Source organism: Macaca fascicularis, chromosome 3 (genome assembly GCF_037993035.2).
Source record: "Macaca fascicularis isolate 582-1 chromosome 3, T2T-MFA8v1.1".
Lineage (NCBI taxonomy): Eukaryota > Metazoa > Chordata > Mammalia > Primates > Cercopithecidae > Macaca > Macaca fascicularis.
In genome coordinates this window covers 133966305-133983049 of record NC_088377.1, presented here as the reverse complement: position 1 = coordinate 133983049, position 16745 = coordinate 133966305, and the positions used below count along the sequence as shown (strand labels likewise).

At 36.7% G+C, this 16745-nt stretch overlaps 1 protein-coding gene across 15 annotated transcripts in view; it reads left to right on the top strand.

Moving 5' to 3' along the window:
* The window catches only part of CROT (carnitine O-octanoyltransferase), a 57892-nt gene that overhangs the window by 28696 nt on the left and 12451 nt on the right, over positions 1–16745 (top strand). For all 15 annotated transcript variants that reach the window (XM_045388703.2, XM_045388702.2, XM_045388696.2 and 12 more), the window contains 4 exons: positions 1028–1129; positions 5630–5713; positions 5793–5900; positions 6131–6261. In XM_045388703.2, the coding sequence (XP_045244638.2) occupies positions 1028–1129; positions 5630–5713; positions 5793–5900; positions 6131–6261 (425 nt within the window). The remainder of the gene's footprint in view (positions 1–1027; positions 1130–5629; positions 5714–5792; positions 5901–6130; positions 6262–16745) is intronic.

The window sequence follows — 16745 nt, the reverse complement described above, 5'->3', positions numbered from 1 at the left end:
AATCATAACCTGCACTAGTGTATCTTGACACCATAGCTGGGAGTATCTCTCCTAAGAATTATGTCACCCTTGTAAATCATTTATTTTATCATTTGGTTAATTACTGAACACATTGATGTCAGTGACGTTAAGGGTAAATATGGCCTTATTTTATGCTCCCCTGCCACTCCCAGGGTGACATTTCAGTTTCCCAAGAAATAATAAAAGACAGTAATTGTATTAGAAATCTCATAGTCTTTTGAAAATACTTAAATTTTTTTATAATGCATAATTGGTATTAAATAATAGGAAAAGAATATCAAGGATTGAAAAACCTTGTAGCAAGGAAAGAGGTTTTTTTTTTGTTGTTGTTGTTGTTTTTGGAGAATCACCAGACTTCTTTTTAAGGAAGAACGTATTTTAATGCAGTGTTGTTGAGACTTTTTTGACCACAATTTTTAGTTACAAACACATTTAGATTGCAGCCCACTATATGTACATGTGTGTATGCATGCAAACACATATATAAAATAGGGGTTTCACAGAACACTAACTACTTTTATTATCTGTGAGGTACACTGATATTTCCAGTCTATTTTATTCTTTTTTATAAGGAATATTGATTGTGATGCACTGAATTGATTTCACGATTCATTAATAGGCCAAAGTATACAGTTTGAAAAACAGGTTTAGTAGGAAATGAATTCTTAAAATATTTCCTCCTAACTAGACTTTAATGACTAAACTTTTATCAAGATCTTTTATCCTATTCAAGTTACAAAGCCTTCTCCTCTCAATTCTATGTTCTGTAAACATTCATGAATATTGTACCAGCATTTTCTTTTCTGGTAGGATTTTCTTGATTTGAGATTTTGAGAAACCCCTAAAGTCAGGGCCAGAATTACTCTCTCGAGTATAACTATATTATCATTTTATTAAATTTGGTTGACCTGAAGAGGAATGGTGAAGTGATATATATGTTTAAGATATGAATTCTTACAAACCAATATTAAACCCTTTTAATTTGGAAAAATTAAATTTATTTTAGATTATTGCAGCCATCCTTATTGGAGATCCAACAGTACGCTGGGGTGACAAATCCTATAACTTGATTTCCTTTTCTAATGGAGTATTTGGCTGTAATTGTGATGTAAGTAAACTACTGAAATTTTTTTCTCTTCTGATCTTTTAGGTTAAATTAGTGGCAATAAACCATAAATACTTGTGCTGGGGAACAGTGTAAGTGAATACTAATTTAGTTTTATGGCACTTTGGTGAAAAGTTTAGTTATGAATTCTCAGTGAAAGTAGAGTATAGGACAAGTTATTTTCTTCTGTAGTAAGGCCAACAGTTTGTTAGTACTATATCTGCAAAATGGAATTTGCATATAGTATTTATGTAGTGTAAGCTCTTAAAACCCAGTATTATCTGCTTGCTGAGAATACCTATTTCAAAAGGTATTATATGGCATTATGTATGTGTTCTATGCACAGAGCAATGCATTTGGATATATTTATAGAGTTTAAGATTCACCTAGTAACTAGGTAACTATTTTCCTAAAATGACACATGATCTTTGGAACACTATTTAGGCTGTGGATATTAAAATGGCAGTTACTACCATTTTTGACCATTTTCATAAAAAAAAAAAAAACAACTTTTCTTGTTTCTCCTCTGTTCCCCTCCCATGGATGTCTTTACTAGCTCTGCCTACTAACTGTCTGATAGGCATTCAGGAGGTCTATGAACCAAGAAAATTTTTTATAAAGGGGTTTAGGGCTGGGCCTGATGGCTTATACCTGTAATCCCAGCACTTTGGGAGGCCAAGGCAGGTGAATCACTTGAGCCCAGGAGATGGAGACTGGCCTGGGCAATGTCATGAAACCCCATCTCTACAAAAAATACAGAAATTAGCCTCACATGGTGGTGTGCGCCTGTGGTCCCAGCTACTTGGGAGGCTGAGGTAGGAGGATCGCTTGAACCTGGGAGGTTGAGGGTGCAGTGAGCAGTGACTGGGTCAATCACCTGCTCAGCCTGGGCAACAGACTGAGACTCTGTCTCAAAAAAAAAAAAAAAAGAAAAAAAATAGGGTTCAGTAGTTGTATTAATCCGTATTCAGGTTTAGGTGATAGAAACCTAAATCAAACTGGCATTAACTTAAGAAGATATTTGTTGGCAAGGGATGTAGCTAAATTTGGGTAAAGCTGACTTCAGTGTTCAAATGCTTTCATTGGAAATCTCTTCCCATTTTTTAGTGCTGCTTTCCTTTGTTTGGCTTCATATTTAGGTAGACTGCCCAATGTGATTGTTGTACCAACAGTCTCATGTCTTCATAGCTTTCTTCATAACTTATTGACTCCCAAAGGAAATAGTCAGCTTCTTTTCTTCCAATGGTTCCGGCAAAGTTCCTGGAATAATCCTCATCAGTTGTGATTGGCCTGTGTGATTCATGCCCCCATCCTGGGGAATCAGGTGCTTGGATGAGCTTGGCCTGGGTCACATGCCCAACCTTGGAATCTAGTGGGTAGAATCAGTCTCATTCAAACCATTACAAAGTGGTGTTTGGTTGCCTAAAGAACAATAAAGTAGCTGTTATTTCAGAACAAGGCGGATTGGTTAATAGGTACTGAAAGTGAATATCTGTTGGAATATCTCATCAGAGCTACAGTGAAAAGTTGCCACGAGTCATTTTGAAGATGTTCTCTTTACTCTTCCTTTGAGTCTACTGTTGACAGAATAGTTCTTGTTAATTGCCTCAGTTTTTGTCTCTTCAGCTCCTCATTTGATTCTCCTTGACATTCCTCAGTCTGGTTTATGACCTTACCATTCCTTGCAAACTACCCTTTGTAAGGTGGTCAACTGCCCCCTGGCTTCTTCCCTTGATTTCTCTTTGACCTGTCTGCTGCAGTTGGTTACCCTCTTCATACATATTTTGACACTGCCTCTTTTCTCGTAACAGTATTTTCCTGTCTACTGATTCTGAAACTGACCTTAATACTCATGACACTTTTCCCCCTCTGACCACTTTCTTCCCTGATTTAAATAGTTTGATTGACCTATTGTTATATATGTAACTCGCAGTTATACTTTTCTAGCTTTTACCTAGTATTCTCATTTGAGAGTTGTGTTTCATTATATGTTAAATTGTTCAAATTGGATGTTATATTGTTACATAAGAGTAAATCAATCTCATCAAGAGTAACTCATCTTGCTTTCCGTCGCTCATTCCTAAGCCCACCAAAAAACACCTTTTGCTAAACTGATTTTTACTAATAGCACTGGTATCCTGCTGTTCACACAAATTCAGGATGAAAATAATTTTGATAATATTGTCTGTCTCTGAATAAAGAATACTGGGCTCATAATGAGCATATCTCTCAGCACAACTGAGGTGCTTTTCTATAGTGTGTGGACATGTTTTATGTGTGTGCATTAACATGCATATATTTATAAAATTGATCTGATTATCTCCACCTGATAATTTGCGTTAAATTCCATGGAGGTTTCCCTTCTAACCTAAGATGATTATAGACAGTGCAGTTTAACGTTTGTAAATCATCATTAGTGAAATACATATGCTGTAGGCCAGACATGGGAGCTTATGCCTATAATCCCAGCACTTTGGGAGACCAAGGTGGGAGGATTTGATTCCAGCAGTTCAACACCAGCTTGGGCAACATAGTGAGACCCCCATCTCTACAAAAAATAAAAAATGAGCTGGGCATGGTAATGCATACCTATACTCCCAACTACTTGGGAGGCTGAGGTGGGAGGATCACTTGAGCCTAGGAGGTCCAGGTTGCAGTGAGCCATGGTTGTACCACTGCACTCCCACCCAGGCAACAGAATAAGACCCTATCTCAAAAAAAAAAAAAAGAAAAGAAAAAAACACTAAGTGTATGTACTGTAAAATAAAGCTATTTTACCCTCAAGCCATGTTGCTGTTCCATAATTATAATTGTTTGAATATGTTCTTTTGTGATTATATTAATTCCATTTCCCTCATATTTTATAATCCTGAAGTCAACTATGTTGTCTTCTCTATATTGTAGGCTTTATTGTAAGGCTTTGCAGAGGGTGCACAGAAGCACGTAAAAACTTTAGTTAATAATAACAGTAGTTACTAATTATTGCTGTGAGCCAGATCCTTAGTAAGTACAGTATAAGTGGCATAAAAATCATTTTTCACAGGATCTGTAGGTATGTATGCATTATCTCTACTGAGAAATGAGGCAGTTTAATTAGAAAGCAAAGTAACTTTCTTACTATTGCACAACTAGGAAGTAGTTTGAATTCAGAACCAAAGCCTACATTCTTAAACACTTTGTCAACACATATTGCCTCTGTGTAAGTGCAAGAAATGAAAGACAAAAATTATGTGAACAAATAAAGCATCAGGATAGCATTGGAATTGTATATGTTTTCTAACTTTTTGAGATTATTAGGTTTCCATTAGGAGATGGGTGCTTAGAATTATAACTCAAAGAGACATCCTTCATTCTTGCTGTTTCCTACTGGCTCCAGTAAAATAGTTGTAAAATGTCTTAAATGAAACAGTATATGTGATAATATCTGAAAATTCTTTGTAAAATTGTAAAGTACCACACAGTTGTGAGATACTGTTAGCAAATGGGTTTGTCAGTGACCTGTGAGTCTTGTCATGTGTGCTGTTGCTGGCAGATAAACTGCTCAGGCATCTTATACTGACCTCCCTCAAAAGCCTTTCCTGATGTAGTTGTTGCCTGGTAACAATAAATTGTGTTTATAGGCTCCACTGGGCCATGATACAGGCTACAGAGCTATAGCGTTAGGGTGACATTTAAGACACCTAATTACTCCTCTGAAACTGGGCCCATATCTTGAGACTTCCCTTCTTTCCCTCCCAAGCTCTCAGTGTCATGTTCAGATCATGAATGATATCTGTGTCTAATGTAAAGTAGTGACAGTCACAAGGAACCATCTGATGTAACTCTCATCTAAGGAACATGGGGAAAATGCGGGCAAAAACTTTGTTCTTCAATATAAATGATGGGAAAATTCACTAACTGCAATTTCTTTCTCTGAATATACCTGGCAAACCTGAAACACCCCTGTAACACCTAGCCTATCTTTCCCACATTTCCTAAACTGAGAATTATCACATCGGGACCCTTATATGTATAAAAAACACAAAATGGTTATGCTTTCTAATATTCACTAAGTGGCCTAAGTCCTTACCTAAAGAAGTTCATGCCCATCCCAAATGCTTTCAGATAGGCTGCCATCCCCATCTGCTTTTCCACCCCGTTCTTACAATTCCAGAACATCTTCGTATTGCATATATACACTTGCTTTGACTTCTAGTAAAAATAGCAATTAGTTTATCTAGATTGTTTATATGTTACTTTATACACTATACACCCTCATGACCCCAAGCCCCACCAGGAGCCCTACCAGGTGCTTCCAAATTTAAACAATTTTTTTTTCCAAAAAATAAAATACAGCAGTTACTGAACCATAGGGAATCCTATATCTTATCATCAGGAGGTGAGGCATTTGAAGACTCTATGCTTTATTATCTGTTAAGAATAGACACAAAGTGAAAATAAAATACTGGGTCAAGTTTTAAGTTGACATAAAGTATTCAGAAATCTTGTGTGTTCTCATTGTAGCATGCCCCTTTTGATGCAATGGTTATGGTGAACATCAGTTATTATGTGGATGAGAAAATTTTTCAGAATGAAGGAAGATGGAAGGTAAGTTTGAATAAGTATTTCATCTTTTTTCTCCTAATAATTTTATAGATAAAATATTTTAAGTTGTTCCTATTTTCAGGGTTCAGAGAAGGTACGAGATATACTACTTCCAGAAGAGCTTATTTTCACTGTGGATGAGAAAGTATTAAATGACATCAGCCAAGCTAAAGCTCAGTATCTCAGGGAGGTATATTTTTCACTTTTCTCTTAAATAATCATGATTTTTTCTTTTAACAACCATGTGTAAAAATTTGGCTGTCATCCAAGCATGTCTGCACAAAAATTTAAAAATTATGCCTTTAACACCTTTAATTCTTTATGTCTGGTGATTACTTTAATGCAGGTGATAATTTGGTTCTCTTTGGTGTATTCTCCTTAGATGATTTTTCACTGTTCTCATTTAATTCTTCTTGTTAGGCATCTGATCTACAGATTGCGGCTTATGCCTTTACATCTTTCGGCAAAAAGCTAACCAAGAACAAGATGCTTCACCCGGATACATTTATTCAGCTTGCACTTCAGCTGGCCTATTACAGACTTCATGGACGGTAAGGACCATTCAGTTTCTATTTTCACACTCTTGAAGTCCAAGGGTATATCTTTTTTGTAGCTGTTTCATCCTAACTCCTCAGTGTTTTTGCTCACTTTTTTCCCAGCTGGTACTGTGTCCTATTTGTACTTCTATCAATAGATTATTAGATTTCTGATCTGTGGTGGTTTCATAGTTTTTCCTTGTTACTTTATCACAGTATCCACTTGATGACTTTTGAAGTGTCTATTCTCATCTGAAAGAGGATTGGTCATTCTTTGGCATTCAGATCGCTTGGTTTTCTTGCAACGTCAGTTTTCTGATGGGTTCATGAAAAGTTGTGATTTTATAAATTATCCAGCCTTTACTCATTTTTAGATGTGACATTAATGTTGTGACTTCATACATCCTAAGAGGAAGTGGAAGTTCCTCAGTCTTGCTTTTTCATTGATAAATAAGTTATAATTGAACATACTTATCAGGTACATGTGTTTTTTTTGATACATGCATAAAATGTGTAATGGTCAAATCACGGTAATTGGGATATCCACTGCCTCAACCATTTATTATGTCTTTGTGTAGGGAATGTTCCAAGTCTTCTCTTCTAGGTATTTTGAAATATACAGCAAATTATTGTTAACTATAGTCAACCTACTGTGCTATCGAACACTAGAAGTTATTCCATCTAACTGTACCATTATACCCATTAGCTAGCTTTTCTTCATTCTCCTCTCCCCACATTCATCCCAATCTCTATTAACCACCATTTTACTGTCTATCTCCATGAGATCAATTTTTTAAACTCCCATATATAGGTGAGAACCTGCAATATTTGTCTTTGTATTTCTGGCTTATTTCATTAACAAAAAGTCATCCGGCCTTACCCATGTTGCTGCAAATAAAGAGATTTCATTCTTTTTTTTACATTGTGGCTGAGTAATATTCCATTGTATGTGTATATATATATATGTGTATATACATATGTGTGTGTGTATATATGTGTGTGTGTGTGTATATATATATATATCACATTTTCTTTCTTTCTTTTTTTTTTGAGTCAGAGTCTTGCTCTGTTGCCCAGGCTGGAGTGCAGTAGTGTAGTCTTGGTTCACTGCAACCTCCGCCTCCTGGGTTCAAGCAATTCTCCCTGCCTGAGTAGCTGGGATTACAGGTGCCCATTACCATGCCTGGCTAATTTTTATAGTTTTAGTAGAGATGGAGTTTCGCCATGTTGGCCAGGCTGGTCTCGAACTCCTGAGCTCAGGTGATCTGCGTGCCTTGGCCTCCCAAAATGCTGGAATTAGAGGTGTGAGCCACCACTCCGGCCCACATTTTCTTTATCCATACATCTGTTGATGGACACTTAGGTTGATTCTATATCTTGACTATTGTAAATAATGCTGCAATAAACATTGGAGTGCAGATATCTCTTTGATATATTGATTTCCTTTCTCTTGGATATATACCTAGCAGTGGGATCATCAGATGGTAGAGTAGTTCTATTTTTTTAGTTTTGTGAGGCACTTTCAGACTGTTCGCCATAGTGGCTGTACTAATTTACTTTCCACCAATAGTGTATGAGGGTTCCCTTTTCTCCACATCCTTGCTAGCATCTGTTATTGCCTATCTTTTTGATAAAAGTCATTTTTAACTGGGGTGAAGTGATGTCTCATTGTAGTTTTAATTTGCATTTCCCTGATGATTAGTGATGTTGAGCATTTTTCATATACTTGTTGACTGTATGTCTTCTTTTGAGAAATGTCTATTAAGATCATTTGTCACCAGGTGCAGTGACTCACACCTGTAATCCCAGCTATTTGGGAGGCCGAGGTGGGCAGATCACCTGAGGTCAGGAATTTGAGACCAGCCTGGCCAGCATAGTGAAACCCTGTCTCTACTAAAAATACAAAAATTAGCCTGATGTGGGGGCACATGTCTGTAACTCCAGCTACTCAGGAGGCTGAGGCGCGAGAATCCGTTGAACCTGGGAGGTGGAGGTTGCAGTGAGCTGAGACCGTACCACAGCAACTCCAGCCTGGGTGACAGAGCAAGACACTGTCTAACAACAACAACAACAAAAGATTATTTGTCCATTTTAAGTCAGATAAAAGTTCCTTATATATTCTGATTATTAATTTTTTATGAGATAGATAGTTTGCAGATATTTTCTCCCATTCTGGGGGTTGCCTCTTCACTTTGCTGATTGTTTCCTCTGCAGTGCAGAAGCTTTTTAACTTCATATGATCCCATTTGTCCATTTGTGCTTTAGCTTCCATGCTTGTGGGGTATTACTCAAGAAATATTTACCCAGTTCAGTGTCTTAGAGAGCTTCCCCAATGTTTTCTTTTAGTAGTTTTATAGTTTCAGGTCTTATATTTAAGCTTTAATCCATTTTGATTTGAATTTTGTACCTGGTGAGAGATAGTGGTCTAGTTTCTTTCTTCTGCATATGGATATCCAGTTTTCACAGAGCCATTTATTGAAGAGCCTGTCCTTTCTCTAATGTGCCTTTGCTGAAAAGGAGATGCCTGTAAATACTTGGATTTATTTCTGGGTTCTCTATTCTGTTCCACTGATCTGTATGTCTGTTTTTATGCCAGTAACATGCTGTTTTGTTTACTATAGTTTTGTGGTATATTTTGAAGTTAGGTAATACGATGCCTCAAGCTTTTTTTTTTTTTTTTTTTTTTTTTTCCCCCTGAGATTACATTGACTATTCTGGGTCTTTTGTGGTTCCATATGAATTTTTGGATTTTTTCCTGCTATTTTTGTGAAGAATATCATTGGTATTTTGATAGGAATTGCATTGAATCTGTAGGTTGCTTTGGGTAGGATGGACATTTTAACAATATTAATTCTTCTAATTCATGAACATGGGCTGTCTTTCCATTTTTTGGTGTCCTCCCTCTTTCATCAGTGTCTTATAGTTTTCCTTGTATAGATTTTTTTTTTTTTACTTTTTTGGTTCAGTTGATTCCTAGGTATTTTATATTCTTTGTAGCTGTTGTAAATGGGATTGCTTTCTTAATTTGCTTTTCAGATTGTTTGCTTTTGGCATATAGAAATGCTACTGATTTTAATATGTTGATTTTATATCTTGCAACTTTACTGAATTTGTTTATCAGTCTAATGGCTGTTTGTTGGTGTCTTAAGTATTAGATCATGTCATCTGCAGACAGGACAATTTGACTTTTTCCTTTGTAATTTGAGCGCTCTTTATTTCATTCTCTTTTCTAATTGCTTTGAGTAGGACTTCCAACACTATGTTGCAAAAAAGTGGTGAAAGTAGGCATCTTTGTCATGTTCTAGATCTTAGAGGAAAGTCTTGCAATTTTTCCATGTTCAGTATGACGTTAGCTCTGGATTTGTCTGTTTTTTGTTTTTGTTTTTGTTTTTTTTGAGACCGAGTCTGGCTCTGTGGCCCAGGCTGGAGTGCAGTGGCGCAATCTCAGCTCACTGCAAGCTCCAGCTCCCGGGTTCACGCCATTCTCCTGCCTCAGCCTCCCGAGTAGCTGGGACTACAGGCGCCTGCCACCACGCCCGGCTAATTTTTTGTATTTTTAGTAGAGATGGGGTTTCACCTTGTTAGCCAGGATGGTCTCGATCTCCTGACCTCATGATCCGCCCGTCTCGGCCTCGCAAAGTGCTGGGATTACAGGCTTGAGCCACCGCGCCCGGCCAGCTCTGGATTTGTCATATGTGGCTTTTATTGTTTTGATGTATATTTCTTCTTTACTGAGTTTGTTGAAATTTTTTTTTATCATGAAGGTATGTTTAATTTTATCAAATGCTTTTTCAGCATCTATTGAAATGATGATATGGTTTTTGTCCTTTATTCTGTTGATGTGATGTATCATGCTTATTAATTTGCATATGTTGAACCATCTGAATCCCACCTAATCATGGTGAATGATCTTTTTAATGTGCTATTAAGTTCAGTCTGCTAGTATTTTGTTGAGGATTTCTGTATCTGTGTTCATCTGGGAGGGATACTGCTCTGTAGTTTACTTCTTTAGTTGTGTCCTTTTCTGGTTTTGGTATTAGGATAATGCTGTCTTCATAGAATGAGATTGAAAATATTCTGTCCTCTTCACGTTTTTGGAATAGTTTGAGTATAATTGGTATTAGTTCTTTTTTTAAATGTTTATTAGAATTCAGCAGTGAAGCCATCAGGTCCTAAGCTTTTTCTTGATGGGAGACTTTTTATTGCTTCAATCACATTACTTGTTATTGGTCTGTTTAGGTTTTCTGTGTCTTTATATTTCAATCTTAGGTTGTATGTGTCCAGGAATTTATCCATTCCTTCTAGGTTTTCCAATTTGTTGGTATATAGTTACTCATAATAGTGTCTAATGATCCTTTATATTTCTGTGGTATTGGTTACCATATCTCATTTCATCTCTGAATTAATTTATTTGAGTCTTTTCTTTTTTCCTTATTCTACCTACAGGTTTGTCAATATTGTTTATCTTGTCAAAAAATTAACTTTTGCAGCTCTTGTAAAAGTTCAGAATGCTTACTGTTGTGGACTGGGAGTGTCTACAACAAAAGGATACCCTGGCAGCGTGGGAAGGCTGGCTAGGGCTTCATAGCCTCATGGACTCATGGAGCATGCTTCCAAACCATGATACTGCTGAACAGCCTCTCTGATTTGGTGTCTTTTTTGGCTGAGATGAAGAGTATCACTGAGTTTTGTTCATTGGGGATTGCTAACCCCGTCTCTACCCATTGTCTTTGGCTGCCTTTAGGATTTTTTTTTTTACCCTATAGGCAAAGATGCTTCCCTTAGGTTGAAGCAGGAATGATTTTTCTGTGAAAGAACCCAACATGGAGATAAAGATGTCTGTCTGCCTTTATCTGACTTCTTTCAGTGTAGTATTGTGAGTCCATGGGAGTTTTTCCACATGCGGCCCAGCAGCTTGAGGGCGGGGTGTTGTGGATGGAGTAGTCTGTTTCTCTAACCTTCTGCTTGAAGTTTTTTGCTTTTCTCTGGCCCCCCAGGATCATCACAGCCTCCGTTTTGGTTTCTGGGATGCTCGTGAGGGTAATTGGTACTGGATAGTTGTTTTGGTTTTCTGTGGGGAAGAGTAAAGCCAGATTGCTTCTACTCTGCCATTGTGGTAACATGACTCCTCTCAGTTTTGCTTTTTTATCAAGTCTGAGAATATCTGTCTTTAAATATGTTATTTAGATCATTAAATTCAGTATAATTATCTAAATTTGTGTTTAAGTCTACCATCTTACTCTCTATTTTCTAGTTATCCCATCTGTTCTTTTTTCTTTCTCTTTTGAATTTTTAGAGCTTTAAAAAAATTGCTTCATTTTATTTCCAACATCAACTATACTTCTTTTTTTTTGTACAATTGACCCTTCAACATCTTGGAGGTTAGGGGTCCCCAAGCCCCCAGTGCATTAGAAAGTCCAAGTGTGAATTTTGACTCCCCCAAAATTACTAATAGCCTACTATTGATCAGAAGTCTTACCAATAACATAAACAATTAACACACATTTTGTATGTATTATATATTGTGTTCTTACAAAAAAGTAAACTAGAGAAAGGAAAATTTTGTTAAGAAAATCATGAGGAGGCTGGGCGTGGTGGCTGACACCTGTGTAATCTCAGCACTTTGGGAGGCTGAGGCAGGCATATCACTTGAGGTCAGGAGTTCGAGACTAGCCTGGCCAACATGGTAAAACCCCATCTCTATGGCAAATACAAAAATTTGGGTATTGTGGTGCATACCTGTAATTCCAGCTACTCGGGAGGCTGAGACAGGAGAATTGCTTGAACCCAGGAGGTAGATGTTGTAGTGAGCCGAGATCATGCCACTGCACTTCAGCCTGGGCGACAGAGGAAGACTTTGTCTCAAAAAAAAGAAAAAAGAAAAAGAAAATCATAAGGAGGAGAAAATATATTTACTGTTCATTAAGTGGCTCATCATAAAGGTCTGTAGCCTCATCTTCACCTTGAGTTAGGCAGAGGAGGAGTAGGAAGATGAGGGTTTGGTCTTGCTTTCTCAGGGGTAGCAGCAGTGGAAGAAAATTCCCATTTAAGTGGACCCACACAGTTTAAACCTTCGTTGTTCACAGATAACTGTAGTTGCACTAGGGTTTACAAAATACTTTTTTAAAAATCATACTCTACACAGTCAAATAATATTTTCCATTTTAAGTATGATGTAAGAACCTTAAAATAGAATGCCTCCATTTCCTTCTCCTATTCTTTGTGCTGCTGTCATACATTGTACTTCTACATGTGTTATAAACACAATCCCCTTTAATATATTTGTTAAACAATTTTTAATGTGATAAAATATATATAACAAAATTTGCCATTTTAAACATTTTTAAGTATATAATACAGTGGCATTAATTACATTCATAATGTTTTACAGTTTTCACCACTATTTTCAAAATTTTTTCATCACCACAAACAGAAATTCTGTGCCCCGTCAGCAATAACTTTCCCATTCCTCAGTTCCTGGTTACCTCTAATCTCTTTGTCTCTATGAATTTGCCTGATCTAGATATTTCGAATAAGTGGAATCTTACTTATCCTTTTGTGTCTGGTTTATTTCACCTAGGATAATATTCTCAAGGTTCATCCATGTTGTAGAATCAAAACATCATTCCTATTTATGGCCAAATAACATTCCATTATTGGATGTACACCACATTTTGTTTATCCATTCATTTGTTGATAGATACTTATGTTGTTTCCACCTTTGGGCTATTGTGAATAATGCTGCTATGATCATTTATATGCAAGTATCTGTTTCAGTCCCCATTTTCAAGTCTTTTGAGGAGTGGAATTGCTGGTTTGTATGATAATTCTTTAACTTTTTGAGGAACTGAGGAACTGCAAAATATTTTCCATGGTAGCTGTAACATTGTACATTTCAATGTCCTTGCCAACACTTATTTTCCCATTTAAAAAAAATTATAACTCTCCTAGTCATTTGTGAAGTGGCATAACTCCTTGTGGTTTTGATTTATAATTCTGTAACGACTTATGATGTTGAGTATCTTTTCATGCTTTTTCATTGGTCTTTTATTTATCTTCTTTGGTAAAATGTCTATTCAAGTCTTTCACATGTTTGTTAATTGGGTTGTTTCTCTTTTTGTTTGAGAATTGTAGAAGTTCTTTATGTTTTCTAGATATGAAACCCTCATCACATATATGACTTGCAAATATTTTCACCCATTGTGCGGGTTGTCTTTTTTTTTTTTATTATACTTTAAGTTCTAGGGTACATGTGCACAACATGCAGGTTTGTTACATAATACATGTGCCATATTGGTGTGCTGCACCCATTAACTCGTCATTTACATTACGTATATCTCCTAATGCTATTTCCTCTCCCCTCCCCCCACCTCACGACAGGTCCTGGTGTGTGATGTTCCCCTTCCTGTGTCCAAGTGTTCTCATTGTTCAGTTCCCTCCTATGAGTGAGAACATGCGGTGTTTGGTTTTCTGTTCTCGCGATAGTTTGCTGAAAATGATGGTTTCCAGCTGCATCCATATCCCTACAAAGGACAGGAACTCATCCTTTTTTATGGCTGCATAGTATTCCATGGTGTATGTGTACCACATTTTTTTAATCCAGTCTGTCATTGATGGACATTTGGGTTGGTTCCAAGTCTTTGCTATTGTGAATAGTGCTGCAATAAACATACGTGTGCATGTGTCTTTATAGCAGCATGATTTATGATCCTTTGGGTATATACCCAGTAATGGGATCGCAGGGTCAAATGGTATTTCTAGTTCTAGATCCTTGAGAAATCGCCACACTGTCTTCCACAATGGTTGAAGTAGTTTACAGTCCCACCAACAGTGTAAAAGTGTTCCTATTTCTCCACATCCTTTCCAGCACCTGTTGTTTCCTGACTTTTTAATGATCACCATTCTAACTGGTGTGAGATGGTTTCTCATTGTGGTTTTGATTTGCATTTCTTTGATGGCGAGTGATGATGAACATTTTTTCATTGTGGTTTTGATTTGCATTTCTTTGATGGCGAGTGATGATGAACATTTTTTCATGTGTCTGTTGGCTGCATAAATGTCTTTTTTTGAGAAGTGTCTGTTCATATCCTTTGCCCAATTTTTGATGGGGTTGTTTGTTTTTTTCTTGTAAATTTGTTTGAGTTATTTGTAGGTTCCGGATATTAGCCCTTTGTCAGTTGAGTAGATTGCAAAAATTTTCTCCCAGTCTATAGGTTGCCTGTTCACTCAGATGGTAGTTTCTTTTGCTGTGCAGATGCTCTTTAGTTTAATTAGATCCCATTTGCCAATGTTGGCTTTTGTTGTCATTGCTTTTGGTGTTTTAGACATAAAGTCCTTGCCCATGCCTATGTCCTGAATGGTATTGCCTAGGTTATCTTCTAGGGTTTTTATGGTTTTAGGTCTAACATTTAAGTCTCTAATCCATCTTGAATTAATTTTTGTATAAGGTCTAAGAAGGGATCCAGTTTCAGCTTTCTACCTATGGCTAGCCAGTTTTCCAAGCACCATTTCTTAAATAGGGAATCCTTTCCCCATTTCTTGTTTTTGTGAGGTTGGTCAAAGATCAGATGGTTGTAGATGTGTGGTGTTATTTCTGAGGGCTCTGTTCATTGGTCTATATCTCTGGTTTGGTACCAGTACCATACTGTTTTGGTTACTGTAGCCTTGTAGTATAGTTTGAAATCAGGTAGCATGATGCCTCCAGCTTTTTTCTTTTGGCTTAGGATTGTCTTGGCTATGCAGGCTTTTTTTTTTTTTTTTTTTTTTTGGTTCCATATGAAATTTAAAGTAGTTTTTTCCAATTCTATGAAGAAAGTCATTGGTAGCTTAATGGGGATGGCATTGAATCTATAAATTACCTTGGGCAGTATGGCCATTTTCATGATATTGATTCTTCCTATCCATAAGCATGGAATGCTCTTCCGTTTGTTTGTGTCCTCTTTTATTTCATTGAGCAGTGATTTGTAGTTCTCCTTGAAGAGGTCCTTCACATCACTTGTAAGTTGGATTCCTAGGTATTTTATTCTGTTTGAAGCAATTGTGAATGGGAGTTCACTTATGATTTGGCTCTCTGTTTGTCTGTTATTGGTGTATAAGAATGCTTGTGATTTTTGCACATTGATTTCGTATCCTGAGACTTTGCTGAAGTTGCTTATCAGCTTAAGGAGATTTTGGGCTGAGACGATGGGGTTTTCTAAATATACAATCATGTCATCTGCAAATAGGGACAATCTGACTTCTTTTTTCCTAATTGAATACCCTTTATTTCTTTCTCCTGCCTGACTGCCCTGGCCAGAACTTCCAACACTATGTTGAATAGGAGTGGTGAGAGAGGGCATACCTGTCTTGTGCCAGTTTTCAAAGGGAATGCTTCCAGTTTTTGCCCATTCAGTATGATATTGGCTGTGGGTTTGTCATAAATAGCTCTTATTATTTTGAGCTACGTTCCATCAATACCGAATTTATTGAGAGTTTTTGGCATGAAGCACTGTTGAATTTTATCAGAGGCCTTTTCTGCATCTATTGAGATAATCATGTGGTTTTTGTCTCTGGTTCTGTTTATATGCTGGATTACGTTTATTGATTTGCATATGTTGAACCAGCCTTGCATCCCAGGGATGAAGCCCACTTGATCCTGGTAGATAAGCTTTTTGATATGCTGCGGATTTAGTTTGCCAGTATTTTATTGAGGATTTTTGCCTCGAAGTTCATCAGGGATATTGGTCTAAAATTCTCTTATTTTGTTGTGTCTCTGCCAGGCTTTGGTATCAGGATGATGTTGGCCTCATAAAATCAGTTAGGGAGGATTCCCTCTTTTTCTATTGATTGGAATAGTTTCAGAAGGAATGGTACCAGCTCCTCCTTGTAGGTGGTTGTCTTTTTTTGCTGTCATAATAGTATCCTTTGATGTACAAAATTTTAAGTTTTTATGAAGTTCATCTATTTTTTTCTATTGTTGCTTGTGCTTTTGATGTCATACACAGGAAATCATTGCCAAATTCAGTGTCATGAAGTCTTTTCCCTGTGTTTTCCTCTAATATTTTTATAATTTTAGCTATTACTTTAGGTCTTTGACCCATTTTTGAGTTAATTTTTGTATATGGTGTAAGGTAAGGATCTGTATTGGAGTTCTTCAGAAAAGCAGAACCAATAGGCTTTTACACATATTGAATTTTACACTTGATAGACTACAGTATCATGTAAATACAACTTTTGTATATACTGGGAAACCAAAAAATTTGTGTTACTCTTTTTATTGCAATATTCACTTTACTGCGATGATCTGGAACTGAGCTTGCCATATCTGTGAGGTATGCCTGTAGATGGATCCATGTTTTTTCAGGCTTTTTCAGTCCAGTCTACCAATCTCTTTCTTTGATTAGAGAGTTACATTTGAAATTATTTACATTTGAAATAATTACTGATAAGATAATAAAACATATAACTGATAATAAAACATATAACTTTAGGTCTTATATTGTTTTTGTTCCTTAATTACT